Source organism: Montipora capricornis, chromosome 10 (assembly GCF_036669925.1).
Source record: "Montipora capricornis isolate CH-2021 chromosome 10, ASM3666992v2, whole genome shotgun sequence".
Lineage (NCBI taxonomy): Eukaryota > Metazoa > Cnidaria > Anthozoa > Scleractinia > Acroporidae > Montipora > Montipora capricornis.
This window is the reverse complement of record NC_090892.1, coordinates 36,064,454-36,082,261: the sequence shown is the minus strand read 5'-3', so window position 1 is coordinate 36,082,261 and position 17,808 is coordinate 36,064,454. Positions and strand designations below refer to the sequence as shown.

The 17,808-nt window shown below is 40.0% G+C and overlaps 1 protein-coding gene across 1 annotated transcript in view; it reads left to right on the top strand.

Moving 5' to 3' along the window:
• Positions 1-17,808, top strand: part of LOC138021648 (uncharacterized) — a 38,037-nt gene that overhangs the window by 7,183 nt on the left and 13,046 nt on the right. Inside the window, exons 2-5 of the mRNA XM_068868582.1 lie at positions 9,145-9,273; positions 14,617-14,820; positions 15,721-16,078; positions 16,684-17,187. Of these exons, the coding sequence (XP_068724683.1) occupies positions 9,145-9,273; positions 14,617-14,820; positions 15,721-16,078; positions 16,684-17,187 (1,195 nt within the window). The remainder of the gene's footprint in view (positions 1-9,144; positions 9,274-14,616; positions 14,821-15,720; positions 16,079-16,683; positions 17,188-17,808) is intronic.

Below are 17,808 nucleotides of genomic sequence, written 5' to 3'. Positions count from 1 at the left end.
GACAGCTCGCCGGAGGTAGCACCTACTAATTGGTCCCCCCTGCCAATCCAATATCCGGAGAATCAAGCATCTCCCAGGAACTGCCCCCAGATGCCACTGAATCAGTGGCTCAAGACAATGTAAACAGTAGTGCTAAGCCTAAAGAAATTCCAGTACCAACCAAGCCTGTAAAGTCAACTGACTTGCCAGTTACTCGCAGTGGTCGTGTCTCGAAACCATCAAGTTACCTAAAGGACTTTGTTGCATCGAAGTGACTGTGTTAGAACTTAGTGGCTATATTTTTTATGAATTGGAAAGCTCACAAAGGAACTATACATTGAGGACATTCGGTTTTATTCAGATTACTTTTGCATCTTCCAGTTGTTGTATCAAGTTTACCCTTCCCTTTCTTAAACAAGGAATGGTGTGACGATATTGCATTGTTAGTAAGAGCCAATCAGATCTTTCTATTTACATATGCTCGATTTAGCTTGTTATTGTCTCTGGTCTTGGACATAACCGCCCGTTTATAGTTCGGTTATTAAACCAGTTAAGCTTATGTACTATGAGTCCTCACTTCTCATCAGCCAGTGAAGTGCACCTAGCCTCAACAAACTTTTTAATTTAGCCAAAGTTAAATATCAAACATATATTTACCTTTGCTTCAATATATTTTACTTGTTAACGTGCCTCATAAGATATGTAAGAGAAACATGCTGGCAATCCTTTGTCCAATGGCCGAGGCAGTGAGAGGCATGGGTCTATTCCTTCGATGACATCATAAACTACTTTGCATCATAGGCGTGAAAGAACTTTGGCAACCTAAATTAGCTCATGACCCTATTAAAGGAATAGACCCATACCTCTCATTAGCTCGGCCATTTGACAAAATTACTCTCTCGTACCTCATTAGGACTATTAACAGTAAATCAAGAGAAGCAAAAGTAAAATATAGGTTGGACATTTCACTTTTGCAAAAGACAGTACTTTGTGGTTAGGTGCACTTTAATTAATATAAATTTTGAAAGTTAGAGAGAATATAATTCTTGGGTGCAGTGTCCATGCATGTAAAAGTTCATGCAAAACAACAATACTATCATTTCATTCAATGGTCCTCACAAATTTCTGGCTTACAGGTGTTCCATAAAACTGCTGAATATCTGAAATACTGGTACCCTGATTCACTAAAACACCACTAGGTCAGTGCTTTTCTCCTTAGGCACACCAAAACATTATAAGGTGAATTTTGTTTTTCTTTCAACATAAAAAAGCTCCCTCAATTATTATTAGCAAACTACAATGTTGAGACTACTGAAAGTGGAATTTTCTGCGCAATAAATCCATTATTGTTATAGTCACAGAAGAGAGTCGAGCACACGAACTTTTATTGTGAAACTTATTAATTATTCATAGGGTGATCATCCAAGCAAGAGACACCAATTTCCTCACTTGTATGTGGTTTGGAACCCGGGTTAAACAATGCAAAGATGCGATATCCAAGAGTTTCATGCAATATCAAACCCTGGAGTTTGATAAAGCATCAAACTCTATCAGTGAACTCATTTCTTAATTTGAATCATAGTTAACACCCTTTCAACTGAAAAGGCAAATCACCATAACAGTACAATTTTTCGGTAAGAAGAAACTCTGTCGACAAGATGTGAAAACTTCTTGAATGTTTCCATTTCTTCTTTATTACCAAGGCGCAATTGAGAAGCTATTTCAAAAACTTGTGCATCGTGTTTTAGCAGGGTTACCAGGACATATACAAAACATGGACCCCAGGTTCATGGACAATGGACCCGGTTCATGGACAATGGACCCGGTCCATGGACTACCCCTGTGGACTACCCCTCATTTTGTAAATTCACATACATTTTACAAGCAGTAAATTATCTGGACACTTAAAGCAGGAGCCCATGACCAGGAGCGGGCAACTCCCATACTAAGCTTTGCATTTTTACTGACTGATCTATATTTAGTCTACCTTTTCCACAAGAAACAAAAACAGTTCCGGTTCGGTGATGCTATAACGTGATTAATCATCGGGCTCCTGCGGGAGACTCATTCGCGGGAAATGAAAATAAATCGCGCTCTTTGAAAACACCATGACAGGAATGTAGGGCTGTTGGTCGCTACTAGTTATGGGCTACTGATTTGAGCAATTCTCTCTTATAAAAACCTATACCACCTATTTGGTGATAAAGCTGATGAAACACTCGCACTCGTTTTTTAAATAGTGCATGAAGTTCCTTCCAATCGCAGAAAACTAAGTCTGTGAAATATAAAAATACATGTTCCTTCGTTTAAATGAAACCTCTCTTAACAACTTTGCAAAACTGAATAGTCCAACAAATGGGAGGCTTAATTAAACAGATCTTTCAAACAAGGCAACGGTCTTATTGTACAAAGTCCTCTAGTAGTGTGTTTTGTCCTGACCTGGTACGTGTCACTTGGTTGCTGCGGGACGCCATTACAGAACCTGTCGAAGTTGACGCCTTTGTAAGCAGTGGAAGCCTTTGTAAGAAGTGGTGGCTGTTGGAAGGATACGTGGCTTGAACCGTCGCACCGGTGAGCATTGGGTTGAGCATCGGGCTGTCACGCGGGAGGTAGCGGGCTCGGAAACCCCTGCGGATCATCACTCGGGATCTTGAAATAACCGAGGAGAAAGTGCTACCTTTGTAATTTCATCTGCAAATGGTTAGACTTTTAAGTCCTCTCTGATAAGGACTATAAACGGTAGACCACGTCTCCGCACAAATACCTTCTATGTTCATAAGTTTGTCGTGGGACGTTAAAGAACACACACACACTATTCGATAATAGTAGGGGATGTAGTACCAAGTGTTATGGCTGTCCTGTTCTCTCCAGCAGAAGTGGCCGGCTTGGCAGTTATGTCTCCAAAAAGGCTTGCGGTGTATGAGACCAGCTAAACAGAAACAGCCATGAGCCAAAGAGGGACTTTGCCGAGTGCTGGAACATGTAGATGTAGGAGCTTGCATGTGGAGTGCTAAGTTGGGCTTCGTCTGTAGATGGCACGGATGATTGGGTTTGGCTTGATTCAACAGTATCTCGCAAGTGGATTGTATTTCTGAAGTACTTACGGCAATTCATCTCTACCAGGTAACTGTGAGGGGCCACATTCCTTAATGCTAGCTTTCCAATCACTGCCGGGTAACTGAGGGTGTGTCTTCACTCGCACTGGTTTTCCAATGACAAGACTGTGGCACGTTTACATTTCTGTACCACTTGAGTGAATACTGAATACAATACTTTAGACAATACTTCGGGTTTGTATAGATATTCCTTGCAAGGCAGGAAAGACCTTGTTCCTCGCGCCTTGATGCGTTGAACTGGGGAGCTGCCCCGGAAAGATGTAGGAGAGTTCATCTATTCCAAGATGGCTTTCCAAAATTTGATGACCTCTCCTTGTTTGTTGGCTTTTGTGATAATGGACTTCATGATCTTGACTGCTGATTCAGCTTTCCCATTTGATTTTGGGTAATGGAGACTGGAAGTGAGATGCTGAAAGTACCAGAGTTGTGCAAACATGCTGAATCCTTCAGAAGCATGGTTAGAACCTTTGGCTGAGATCAAAATTACTGGGATTCCATGAACAGCAAATACTTGCCACAGTTGATCAACTAGCTTAGCGGCGGTTAAGGTTTCTAGTTTTTTTAATCTCGATGACCATAGCATTCGAAGCAATCACTAGAGACAATCTGCCATGGAAGACTTGGAATTGGATACGTCACAAGGGGCTCTTTTGGAAGATCAGGTTGGCTCTGCTGGCATGTTTTACACCTCTGTACTGCTTCTGTCAGGTCGGCAGTCATTCTTGGCCAATACATGATGTCTCTCATAGTGCTGATTGTGTCCTGTATCCAAGTTGCGATCTGTGGACTTGCTGTCATTTCGTTTCTCATTAAGTAAGGAATAACGATTCTTGCTCCTCGGAAGACTAAGCCATTCTTTGTCGCCAATTCATCCCTGTAAGTCCAGTATTGACGTACACAAGGGGGGACTTCATTTTGTCATCTGGCCATCCACTCATGATCAGTTTAATCATAGTTTTAAGTGACTCTCTTGGCGTTGGTCTCTGACGAATATCGCTTCTTCTGGGTCTATTTCTTCAATTTCTTGACGGAAACTGTCTTCTTGATTGACATGAAATATTACATAGTCAGGTGAATCGCCTTCTTTGATACAACATTACGGAATGGCTGCTTGAGAAAGCCAATCACTAATAAACACGGGTACTTCTGAAGTGTGAGTCGTATCCTTTGCAGGAGTTTGGGACTCGTTAGTATTGGCTTGGTAAAGATTGTCATTAGTCAAGAATGGCTTGCGGTCTTAAAACACTTGAACCAGGCGAAAACGTTTGCCAGGTATTGTTTTTCGATTTTGGCAAAGCTTTGCTGTGTTTTGCGTGAGTGCCGTGGAATCATTAGCCATTGCGTATCCATCTCGAGTAAGAACAGCGGCTAAACCATCTTCAGAGCTGTCGGATTTAGTTGTGACGTCTTTGTTAACATCAAAGTAATGCAAAACATTTGCTCGGGTAATCATTTCCTTGAACGTCACAAAGGCATCTTCATGCTGTGGTAGACAATCAAAGACTGAATTGCTTTCATTTAGACGACGAAAGGCTTCAAAGATGGTGCTGAGGCGTGGCAGAAACTTGGATAGATACTGTACGTGACTACTCAAATGAGGTGCTGAACTCCTCGCACATCTGTTGGACGTAGCATGTCACGAATTGCTATGACCTTGTCAGGGTCAGCTTGTAGACCATCTTCCCCTGGGATTTGGCCGGTGTGTAAACGCTTCTTTACTGAGCTTTAAGTGTAAGTTCTTCTTCTTCAACTTCTTTTGATGCTATATAATGAAAAGCGGTAACCTCATCTACGGAGTCACTAGAACCAAATATTATCACATCATTATGGATCACTGCGATGCTTTTGAGACCCTGGATCAAATCTTGTGGTGCTGACTTGATTCAAAAAGGCACGCGAAGCCACAGGTATTGGCTCAAGGATGTCCAACATGCTGTCGAGTAACTACGAGCAGGACGCCATCCTTGGCATCAACTACACACAAAACGTTCGCTTTGGTAAGCTTGGGGCGATGTCCTCCATGGTGAGAGTTGGTAATGATTGCGTATAACCCCTTTGTTGTGCAAATGCATATTATCAAGGCACAACCTTAGCTTTTTGGGGCTTTTTTGGATACTCCATTCGCTGTGCAGTAAAGTGTAGTAGTGCCAATGGGATATATCACTGACTGGTCATACAGTTTCAGTTTGATGTTGGTGGGCTGAGGTGTTTTATCAATAACCTTCTTGCACACTCGAAGTCATGGCTATATTTTTTAGTACTGTAAGATGCTCCCGTGTCTACTTGAAAATTCACAGGAGTTGCGGCTTCTCATTTGCAGGCTGATAAATGAATTTCCACAGCGTATGGCTTCTTATTTCTGTATCTTGAAAAGTGTAGATGCTGTCATAGCTGCTTACATCGTCTGTGAGATTACCTTCTTCCATGAGATGCACACGCTGACGAGGTTGTTTAGATTTCCTTTCCACAGGTTTCGATTTCTTTTCAGTTTGCTTGGAATTGGAAGTAGACTGACAAACTTTGGCTAGATGATTTTTCGTCTTGCACTTGGTTCAAGTTTGACCATAGGCTGGGCAGTTTATAGCTACACACAGGTAACAAACGATAACATCGTAGCAGTATTGGTGCTCTTGTCCTTTTTGTCCACTTTCGTAGCGGTGTCGTAATTCTTCCAGGTGTCTTTGAAGAACTCCCCTTTTGATGCTAGATCACAGGTCATATCCATCTTGGACGGCGGAAGGATAAAAAACTGTGACATGTTTATGTTTTGTTCTCTGGAAAGAAATTAAAAAAACTTCGATGGTGGTGTGTGCCTGAAAATGCTTTAAATAAGGACTTCACAGCCTGCTCGTGGGACGCCTTGAATGTCAGCGCTTTATTTTACCAGTTAAAGTGGTAGACGGCTAAAAATCCCGCTCAAAACATCATGTTATGGTCACACAAGAGAGTCGAGCGCATGTTGAACAAGGCATGTTGAACAAGGCTGCATCACGTGAGCACTACGTTACATAACAATTATCAGATAGCAAATTCAACAAGTGGACTATGGTGTCCTATGAAAGTTGTGCAGAAGGTCAATTATAGCCCAAAAACCATGCAGGTTTAATTTTTAATATCTGTACACCTTTGAGTCTGGACAGGAGGTTTTGTGGTAAGTGATGTAATAATTATTATCATTTCCTGTTTCCCTACTTGGGGATGGTTTGGTAAGTTCCTCTTGTACTTCAAAATCAAGTAGTACTTGTGCATGCAAATGTGGGCTTGCCTCAAGTGTTAAATCTTATTGAGATCTCCAGCATTGAGAATGGGAGGTTTGGTGTATTGCCTGATGTCAGTGTACGCCTTCATTTTTGGCCTTTGGGATCTGATCTATTTGCACAACATTGTTGTAAAAGGGTAGCTAGAGTGAAAGTAAAGTAAAGTAAAGTAACCATATTTAACGTCGATAACTCGTAACGGCAATTCAATTGACAAACCTGAGGTCGACGGTGCGCTCATTTTACTCCCCCCTCTCCATATCAGTGCTCCGTTTTACGGGAGTTTAAAGCTAATTAGCTACACGGAAGAAAAGAAGTCGAAACAAGGATGCGAGATCCGAGAATCGAACTCAGGACCTCTTGCACCAAGGGATTTGATCTACTTGCACAAAATTATTGTAAAAGCGTAGCTAGAGTGACAGTGGGAAGTTTGACTCTCATAGTTCTATTTATGCATACCTCGTACGTGTCGTTTTTCAAAGTTTGAATATGCCACCGTCTCTGTAGTTTGCTAAAAAGATGAAGGGTTCTCTCTTCCAACTGTCCCTTTCATGGTGGGAGAAGGGGTTCTGTTGTCTGTTTTCGGGACCTCTGGTATCTTGTGATATTTTGAGTAGTCTTCTAATTCACTGCTAAGACAAATTCGCCTGATGGGGGTGAGCACCAACTATATGCCAATGTTTGTACCTCTGATCCATTTGGTACAAGGGTCATTATGATAGTTTCACGGTAAATGACTGTTGTACTTGCTTGGCAAGGTAAACAGCTAGAAATGTTGTTCTCAACTTGCTTCTTGATTCCAGTGTATGTTTTACTCTTGGAACCTGCTTCTTCATTTTTATGGATACAAATGGTCTTTCATTGAAAGTGTTGATGTCACAGCCCGCCAGGTTCGTGAAGTCTCTTAAGGATGAAAATCGGCTGATTACTTGCGGACTTGCCTTCGCTGTGTCTGAGCTCTTGGAATAAATTGGCTGTCTTGAAAAACTGGGGTTCTGATTTGCAAGGATGGTAGCTGCTGTTGTGAAAAAGAAGGATGCTTTTCTGGAGATCTTGGTACATCTCGGGGGTGTCTATAGGTGGTGTATGCAACTATATTGCGAACGACGTGCCTTATAGATGCACGTTCTTGTACTCCCTTGGTGGAGCATGTGTCGATGACTATTATGCTGCTGTAAGCTGTATTCTTACTTAACCCAGCAGGTTACACGTATAACTGTTTTGGTGTGATCTGCGTATCATTTATAGCCGCAAGCAATTTATGCTGTGGCAGTCTCAGTAGTTCTGGCAAGTTGTATGATGTCTCCCACAATTTAAATAAAACATTTTCAGTCTTACAACCTTAATGTTTCAGAGCGTGTGTCTGGAAAGGTAATCAGCAGCATTCTCTTTGCCAAGACCATAGACTAGTTGGTTGTCAAAGTGCTGCAGGTTGATGGTGAACGGTTTCGCTGGTAAACGAGCTTCTATGCTCTAGCAGATCTTTGAGAGCCTTGTCTTAGTCGTTCTTGTCAGGCACAATGTAAGTCATCCTTCATATGGAGCACACCACTTAACCCTGCAATGGTATCATATCCCTTTCCTTATCAAAGATATCCTGTGCTAAGATCTTCATCTTTTTATCTCGTTACACTCTCATTTAATGCATCTCATTTGTTTTCTTCCACAGAAGGTTGTCCGATTTCTGTTGCTTTTGTCGAGAAATTATGCATAGTATCTTTCACTTTTATGGAGCTCAGTAAAGATGCTATAGAATCCTCTAGCTTAAAATTAATGTCTTCCACTGTTCGTGTGCAGTTGGTAGTTGGAGAACAGTATTATTAGGAACTCCTATGCCTAAGGAAGAGCGTATGGATTTAGAATTGTGCGGCTTAAGGGCTATAACTTGGTTGGTACACCAATTAAAGGGTTGGTCATCTAGTAGGGCTTTCATTATCCTAAGCTTTTACCTTCCCTGCCTCCTTGGCTAAATTGTACGGAATTTGGCACTGCTTGTGCGCAATACATTGAACTCTGTCATTTATTCCCAGCTTACTGTTGATGTGCCAGTCCTCACGGGAACGCGATCGGAGTTCTGACGTCAGTTTTGACACAACTGAGTCACGGGTAGATTATGTGTCCAACTGATGTACTATACTGGGTGGATGATGTGTTGCATAGGTGATATGGAGTAGTCCCAGCTCAACTCATAAATCCAGAATGAGAAGCTGTCTGCACTTAGTATATCCTTTTGCAACCAGTATTAAAGGAGGGTGTGTTGTTTTGTGCTGGGAATTTCGATATCTGCATTGAACCATCTTATTTCGGGTATAGGCCCTTTCTGTCCATATGCAAAGACAGTGTTATTTGTGAGGTGAGCGACTAGCAGAGCTGCACACTTGCCATTCTGCAAAGGTCTGTGATCAGTGACCGACAATATTGGTGTTCGCTTATTCGAAGAATTTCTACAACTTCAGATGCAGATGAAGAGGAGTTTTATCCAAACATCGATGGTGCGGATGGAGTTGACAATAATTTAAAGGATCATGTAAAATTAAAATTCGAACCGTATTAATGTTAACGCTGCTTTCCAACTGTCAAAACCATGACAGGTGGAAACAGGGCTGAAGGGGGTTGGTCTTAAAAGTTTCATGTAGTGTACTTTGAAAACGAAAAAAAAACGAAACAAAGCGCTGAAAACAACGCGAATATTAATCAAGGTAATGAATCACATGCCTAACACTGATAATATTTGTAATAAGTGACTGACAATATTGAGTTTTCGTTCATTCAAAGAATTTGTATAACTTCAGATGCAGATGAAAGAGAGTTTCGTCCAAATACCGATGTCACTGATGGAGTTGACGATAATTTAAAGGATCATCCAACGGCAACAAAAAGTACTGATGACCAGCTTCAGCTCTGTGTGTATCAGCGTTCAGGTGTGTTCTTTTAGCAAAAAAAACATTGTATTTGTTCTTTACATGACTGATTTTCTAAGGTAAAAGTTAATACTTGGGATTAGAAATAGCACATGTACACATACATATATCCATTGGTGTTTAGCAGAAACCTTCTTAACAGAGTATGGTTTTTCGTGTAAGTGTAATTACTGAGGTATGGCAAACCCAGTCGGAATCTGCGTTTCATTTCTTGGTTTATTTTATTTTTTAATTTTTTTTTTCCATGTCGGTAAAAGTCTTGCCTGTCACTCCCCTGCTAAGTGGTGTCTTTGTGCATAGAGTCTGTGCGTATTTTGATAGGTTTGAGGGGGCTGGGGTAATGCGTAGATTTCCCTGGTGCACACAGAAGAACATTTAGTTAACATGCAATGGCGTCGAAAGTCATTGTAAGGAGCATGGCGTTTTAGTGCATCTTTAAACAAAATATACCCTCAAGAATAGAACGTCAATTTGATAAATAAGACAAGCAGTAAAAACAAATATCTTGAATCTTAAAAGCGAGGAGTAATGGACTTCGACAACAACTATCGCCCGTCGAGCCGAAATCAAAGTGAGCCGTATTTCTAATATTTTACCAAGTGTGCTGTTATGTAGAGCACTAAAACCAAATGGAAAATTCTCTGGTAACTTATGGGTTCAACAAAGACAAAAAAGGAAGCGAACACCTTAAGTGGATCTGTGATCTCTATTCTCTGCACAGTCTTTCGGTGAAAAAAATAATTAGAAATGTGACAGCCAAGAATATTTTGAAAGAAGGATTGCCTCTAATAGCAAATATGTCGTTTATTTCAAAAAATATTTCGCTGGAAAAGGTGGCCTTTATGAATTCATCATCACTTTGTTAACGAAGTTGTTGTCGCTGAAGAACGGAGAGAAAATTTTCAAATGTATACTTTCTGTGAGCATGCTCAAAGCGAGATTAAGCAGTTGTGCCGCCGATAAAACGCTGTAGTGTGGACGCAGAACATTTTATCCGTTTTCATGTGTGGACGGAAACCTTTTGTTCCGTTTTTGCACCTGAAGTTGCGTTTTCAAATTAATCCGGCATAGTGTGGACGAGGCCTAAATTTATTGCGTGCAGAGAATATTAAATTATGGAAAAAATATCTACGGATAGATCGATAAAAAATCTTTATTTTTAGCAGTTATTTGAACAAAAAAAGATGCAACGCTTGACGAGAAATAATATTTTTGTTAATATTTGAAGGAAAAAAAATTTCGCGGGAATCGGGACGCGGAGAAAATGAGTTAACAAATTTGCATACGTGGTTTGAAATGTGATACGCGAGGAGACAGGAATGTTATTTCTCTGACAAATGAGTTTGTCGTTGTAGTGTAAAATGAAGTTAATTTGGGAAGGCAAGAGTATTTCTTTAACTTCCTGGTTAATCCAATTTATTGCTACGACTTACTAGTGCGAATATTGTTTACATGAAACACCCTTTTTGCGAATTTTGAGTGTCATGAAATTACATCATTTGCGTGACAATATGTCCCTTTTCTCGGACACAAAAACATTCAGATAGTAACAGACTTCATATTTATTAACCATTTCTTCTGCTTTTGTGCTTGTCAGCATTGTGATTTGCGATAATTCGCAAGTCTGTTTTTGTATCTCATAGATGCAACTACATGGCTGCTCAACCTCGCGATTGTGTAAATAGTTCACCCTAAAGTCAAAATAGATACGTTTCTCAGGAACCCGAAAAAGAAGGCTTCCTGACCCGACAGATGAAATTTAAATATTCAGTTAAATATTACAACAAAATTAAAAAACCAAAGACGGAAGTTTCTTGGCTAAAAAGTACGTTGTTTCACTCTGAAAACGACGAACGATTAACATTCTTTCCCGTAGTTCATTCAGTTGACACAATGTGATCACGTGCACCTTTATGGTTGCCTAGCATGTGATCAATTTCTTCCTTTTGACAGAACATTATGACCTTTTACTTCATTCATAAAAGTCAGAGACTGCAGAAATTTTCGTGTTTTTACGATCGATTGTCACTAATCTTTCGATAAGAATTCGATTCAGATTTATAGATATAAACTATGTTATTAACTTTTTTCTTCATCTGTCTTTTGCCTTGTCTTTTACTGTTAACTCCCGGCTTTTACGGTACTTTTTGGTACAAACTTAAAGCCAAAAAATGTTTTGACCTGGTATCAGATTATACTGAAAAGAAAGGGAATTATGAAGTGGAAACAACATCTTAGTGTAAGCAATAAACGTTTGCTTAGTGCAACTGCAAGACATGCATTACATACAGGAAAACGTCCGTCAGAGCAATTTGCAATTAGTTTTTTTGCAGACTATTTATTTAAAGAAGAAACAAGTGAATTTTACTCAAGAGCGTGTTTTGTTATCTGTAAACTGAATTTATTACCAAAGCTTAAAAAACTAAAAGACCTCAAAATGGGACAGGACAATACAAAATAATTGAAAGTGTGAACGTGTGAGTAAAAGGGCCTCTGCTGGCACGACATCTGGGTGACCCCTCAAATGGTGTGTATGACCCCTGACCTGAAAAAATTAACTGGAATGCGGCAGTTCAACAACACACAATTCAGTGCCTTCTGTTTTTCTGTAACACGTACCACAGGCAACCCAGTGTACGCTTCCCGGAAGCGTCTAGCTACTGGGTTGCCAGGCAATCCCAGTCGGAAAATGGGTGGGATTTGTTGGTTTTCTTTTTGTTTTTTTTTTCCGGGAAAGTCTTTCCTATCACTCCCTTGCTAAGTGGTGTCTTTGTGAGTAGAGTCTTCCCGGCGTATTTTGGTAGGATTTCAGGGGGTAGTAGAAAAGCGTAGATTTCTCTGGTTTGACACAGTAGTATATTTCATAAACCTGCAATGGCGTCGAAGATTGAAACGCAAATGGCGTTTTGCAGGATCTTTAAACAAAATGTACTCTTATGGAGCTAAAGAATGGAACGAAAATTGAATAAACAAGACAGGCGATGAAAAATAAATATGTGGAATCTTAAAAGCGACGAGCAATGGACTTCGACAACAATCTGTTGCCCATCGAGCCGTAATCAAAGTGAGCTGTAGTTCTAATATGGTACAAGAGTGGTGTTTTGTACAACACTGAAATCAAATGGAAAATTCTCTAGTAACTTATGGGTTTAACAAAGACAGAGAAGGAATTGAATAACTTGGATCTGTGATCTCTGTTGTCTAGCTTATTTATATTTGTTGGTAGTAAGTTCTGCACAGACGTCCGGTAACAATTGGAAATTTCACTCATTCTTGTTAGTCAAAAATTATTTGAAAAAAAGCTTGTTGCCCATTTTTTGCTTGATAGTTCAAGTAAAGGGTTTTTCAGTAAAGGATTTGATGCTGAACACTGGTGGGATATTTATTTAGTTGCGTTTTTGACACGGAGTTTGTTGGCAGCTTGTTGCAATTACGTATGGTAATTTGACACGATTGAGTTTCTTGTCTTCACGCACGTAATGAAATAGGAAGGGGTTTTTGCCTCTAATAGCAAATATGCTGTTTGTTCAAAATATTTCGCTGGAAAAGTTAGCCTTTATGAAATTATCATGTTGTGCGATATGCGAGTTTAACTGGATAGTTTTTATGGCAATAGTAAAGCATTTTCATGTCAAAATGTGAGGGCCTCTGCTGGCGCAACATGTGGGTGACCCCTCAAATGATCTTAATGACCCTCCACTTGAAAAAATGAACTGGAACGCTGCAGTTCAATACCACCCAATTCAGTGCCTTTCCTTTTTTGTTGAACACGTACCACAGGCAACCCAGTGTACGCTTTTTGGAGCGTCTAGTTTTCAAATAAATTGGTGGTTTTGACTGACTGCTGATTAACGAAGGGAGTGTTTCTTTTAGTTTTGCTTACGATGGGGTAAAAACATTCTTGATCCTTATTGGCTATGACAACGAAAATCATACATTCCAAAGGGGAAAAAGAGTAATAGGACAGACAGTTATGTTGGGACATATCATATAAAACTGAAGAAGCACATGACCTTGAAGCGTGTAACTTGCAACTCTTTTGCTTGGAACAAAGCTGGGGATTTTACGACACCTAATTTATGCCCAAATATGGACAAAAATAAGATCAATGCTGCACGTGCGGGAAAACGCACGAGCTACCTTACATCCAAATAAGGAATATTTTGAACTAAAAAAAAACCCAGCTCTGAACCAGAGCTAAAAGCTTGAAGGTCATGAGCTTCTGAATTTATGAAATCGTGTCATTTTCATTTGTTTCTATATTGTTTTTACAAGGCCAAAATTCACAGTAATTGGCACAAAGCAGTTTTTTTGTACAGAAAGAAGGTGTTAACCAGTGAAACAATTGCAGTGTTTGGCCGAAGAAACATTTGGCAATTACTAAATAAAGTGAAGGTTCGCAAGGTTGTGTGGGTCAGGGAAAATGAAGTGTTTGTGTGAATTCAACTGATTGATGCATTTGATTAAACTGTGTCGAATTTGGTTTTATCTGACGGCTATCACGACAAAAATAGAATACGACCAAAAAAGGCGAGAAAAACTTACTAACAAGAACAAAATGGCTTAAAGAACAATTAAGAGCTCAGTACAAAGTTTCAGTAGGTATCCATGAACCATGTCTGTCTTTCTAAGTTTGACTTTTTGTCTTGTTGAATTATTTTTCCTTATTTTGTTTTTTTAGTTGGTCACTGAATTTAACTGTGAATAAGTTTAGCCAAACTGACTGTTACTCCTCCTATTTCACTCTGCCTGAAAAGAATCTGCAGATGCTACCTACCTCAGAAAAAAAGATTGATTACAGTACTTCAACGTTTTGACAGAACCGCGATCTTGTCCTTGTTGTTGTTTTAAGTTATTTAGCATTACGTTCACAAACAGTTAGTGGTGCATGACGGATTGCGATGATGAACTTTATGATTTTTTTCCAATCGTAACATCAACAGATAATTAGGTTCTTTGTGAGCAAATTAGGGAAAGTGAACTTTTTTAAAGGTAGTTTTTAAGAGCACGTGTTAATTCTTTTTCAAAGAACAAACTGAAGTTTTAAATTGAATTTGCTGGTGAATGAAGCCCCAATAACGTATGAGAAATTGTCAGGAAACATCTGGGAATCAAACCCGACTCTGCTTTTCAAAACTTTTTCGGACTAGCATGTCCCCAGACAATAATTTTTTTAAGTCCCATCGATTGATACAGTATTTACGCACGAGTCCATCAATTTAATTAACAGGTGGTAACAGCCTTTTTCCTCTTTGGAGTGAAAACCCAAGCGGCTAAGAGCATTAATTCAGGGCCTCTGTTGGCCTCTTGCAAGATGTAAATGCATGTTTTGTTGCATTTCAGAAGCGACTGGTGGACAGTGTAGTCGTTTTCAAGTTGATTTATCGGTGGAAACAGCACATGCTCAACATGTCAACTATGTGGCTTTGGAAGGCTATTGTGTGGAGATCGTCGGCGGGGCCCACTTCAAAACACCAGTTGGCGAATTTGTGGAAATCAAGAGTGGCACGCAATATAAAATACATGTGAAAAATTTGCGTTCTTATGGTGAGAATACAATTTAGAGCATGCATGGAAAAGAGTATTTGGTATTTGTGACAAGAGGTGATTTTTAAAGGGGACGTATCGTCAATGCATTAGGCTATCAAATAGGCAGGATGAAAGAAATGGTCTAGCATGTCTTGGTTTTCCAATTACGTTTATTGATAAAGAAAAAAAATGGATATAACGACATACCACCCAAACTGCTTCACAAAGGATCCATTAAAGCAGTGGAGAGTCTCTAATAGATGTTATTGTTGAGGTCCTTCACTTCCTCGACTGCTTTCTGCTTTTTGAGCTTGATCCTCGATGGTTTTGCCAGTGGGGGGAATATTTAAATTGCCAACCTATCAAAAGTCTTCCATGATCTTGAATTACGTCAAATTGTTGTTTGATCAAATTTGATTTGCTTTTTCTAATGTATCTAAGCAATCTGACTTACTGCCTCAGAGATGCCTCTTAAAGGACACATGCCGATAAAATTAAGATAACTTTCACTGAAAATAGTCTGTAAACAGGCTTAAACTAGCAATAATTTCCAAAATAGGTTTAACTGTGGCGAACACTTAGGAGATTACTTCGAGGTTTCTGACCTTCTTGGGCAGTTGCACTGTGCAGTTAAGCAGCAATCTGACCTATTGGTTTATGCACTCACAAGAGTTGCACAGCCGTTTGTTTTCTTGTTGTTCCGGTGCCTTCAAGGTGCATGTTACAGAAGTTTCGTTTCCTGGTTTGAGTCAAACTCAAATCAACTACGAAACAACGATATCGATTATTTCTTACAGTGTCCGTAAAAGACGCGAGCATTTACCGCCACTTTGGTCATTATTTAGGATAACTACTAACTGTTTGTGCACCGACGTGTGTTTGTAACTCAGCTGAAGACAACTGTGCTTTATGTCACAGGCTGTAAATTGGACATTTCCATTGATGGTTATGACGTTGGAGGCTGGTTTCTCAATGGAGGACAGGAAATGCGGATAGAAAGACCTGTTTCTGAAGCTAAGAAATTTACTTTTTATCGTGTAACAAAAGCACCCAAGGAAGCAGGCATTGAGTCAGGACGGGATGAAAACGGCTTAGTGAAGTGCGTGTTTACACCAGAAGCCTTTTTGGATGTACCAGTTATTGTTGATGGTGTCAAGCAGCTGGTGAACATTGCTCCTGATGCAACAATTGGTGACTTAAAACAAGAACTTTCACGAGACCTTGATGAGGTCATTGCTCGAAATGATGTAGTGCTGTCTAATTGTGATCGTTTAAGGTGTGTGTTTATTATTACCATTCCACCGCATAGGTTGTCCAGCTAAACCTCCGGAACACCAAACTGAGAGCCGACCAAATTTTGTCCAACTTTATCTTGCGTGCAATGCATCCATCCATTCATCAATTCTGTAATTAAATAGTAAAAAAAATCAGTCATTTCGATGACATGTAACTATCATGTCACATGTCAATGTCACTAAGAACATGCTACAGCAAACGGACGTTATAACCTGCTCCTTCGGAAGCATTTGATGCTGGTTGTGTGGGCGTTACACTATTTCTTGTTAGTTGTTGCTGCTGCTTTTACAGGGAGGAGGAAGAGACTTTGTGAACAAGCCTCGTAGTTATTCTTGAGATAGACTGAGAGTATCTCTACTTCTGGGAAGGAGAATGATTGCCACAGAAAAGAACTGGGCAAGACCCGTTCCGCTGCTGACTGCCGAGAACAATGAATATGTACTAAATTCTATACTTTGTTGTTAGGTTACTACGAGGTTATTTTGATGTGTTCCTTAGTAGGTGAATTTACAGTATGAATTACAATATACATTCCTGCTTGTACATGTATCTGTAAGCTTATATTTGTTTCCCTTTTGTTAACAGCATTGTGCGTAAATATTCTGGTGAACTGAGATTGATTGGCGGGGAGTTGGAAATCACCATCAAGACCTCTGCCAGTAAGACCCTCACCGTTAAAGTCCATCCAGGCAAAGCAACAATTCACGATTTGATGGAGCACATTGAAGAAAAGCTCGGTGTTCCCATCAAACACCAAAGGCTGTACCATAGATTATCCAAACTGTCAGATGCACCGCAGAGAAGTCTTCCTCACAAACTCATCTGCAGTTCAGAACCAACTGTTCGTGTGTCTCTCCCCACTAACATTGATATAACGATTGAAGATCTGAGTTGCGGTGATAAATGTACTGTCAAGGTTGATGAAGCAGCGACCCTCCAAGACCTGTTGAGGGAAATGCAATCGTTCGGGTACATGCCAGAAAACGAGGTCTCGTTCTTTGTTAATGGACAGGAACTGTGTCCTTCCAAGGAGAAACGAACCCTGGTCAGCCTTGGTGTTCGCTCAGGTTCCAAGTTGGAGTTAAAGAGGTTAAAATTACATATGATCTAAAATCGTCTTTTAAATTCTTGTTATTAAATAAACAGTTCAACTTATTGGTTCCTGTTCAGCTAAAATTGCCTAAGAACATGTGTTTTTTCCTTGCCTCTCACCTTGCCTCTTTTGCTGTTAATTAGTCTCTCATATCTATCAGCGTCCAGCGCAACAAACAACGAAAAAAAGCAACAGAAGATTAGTAGTGCTCCCCCCCCCCCCCCCCCCTCCTCCATCTTACTAACCAAACTTGTGCCTTAAGCAACGCGGCAAGGGTGCTTGGCGTTTGTAACAGTCTGCTTGCCAAGTTTTCTTTTTTGTGCTGCTTACTTGTCAAACCATAGGCAGCCCAAGCTCCTCGCGTCACTACAGACAGCCGTTGAGAATTTAAACGCGTTATAAGACTTTGTATGGGAAATAAAATACCGTCGATTATGAAGCCTAAAAAATGCTTAATTTAACTTTCATTCAATATAATTAATAAAAATGACTCACCTCTGGTGTATTCTTGTGCCTTTTGGAGTTTATTTTACAGTTTCGGGAAGCCCGTGTTTTCAATGTTCTAAGACGAAGTCAAAGCTGCACACTAAGATTTCGACCGTTGTCAGCTCAGAGGC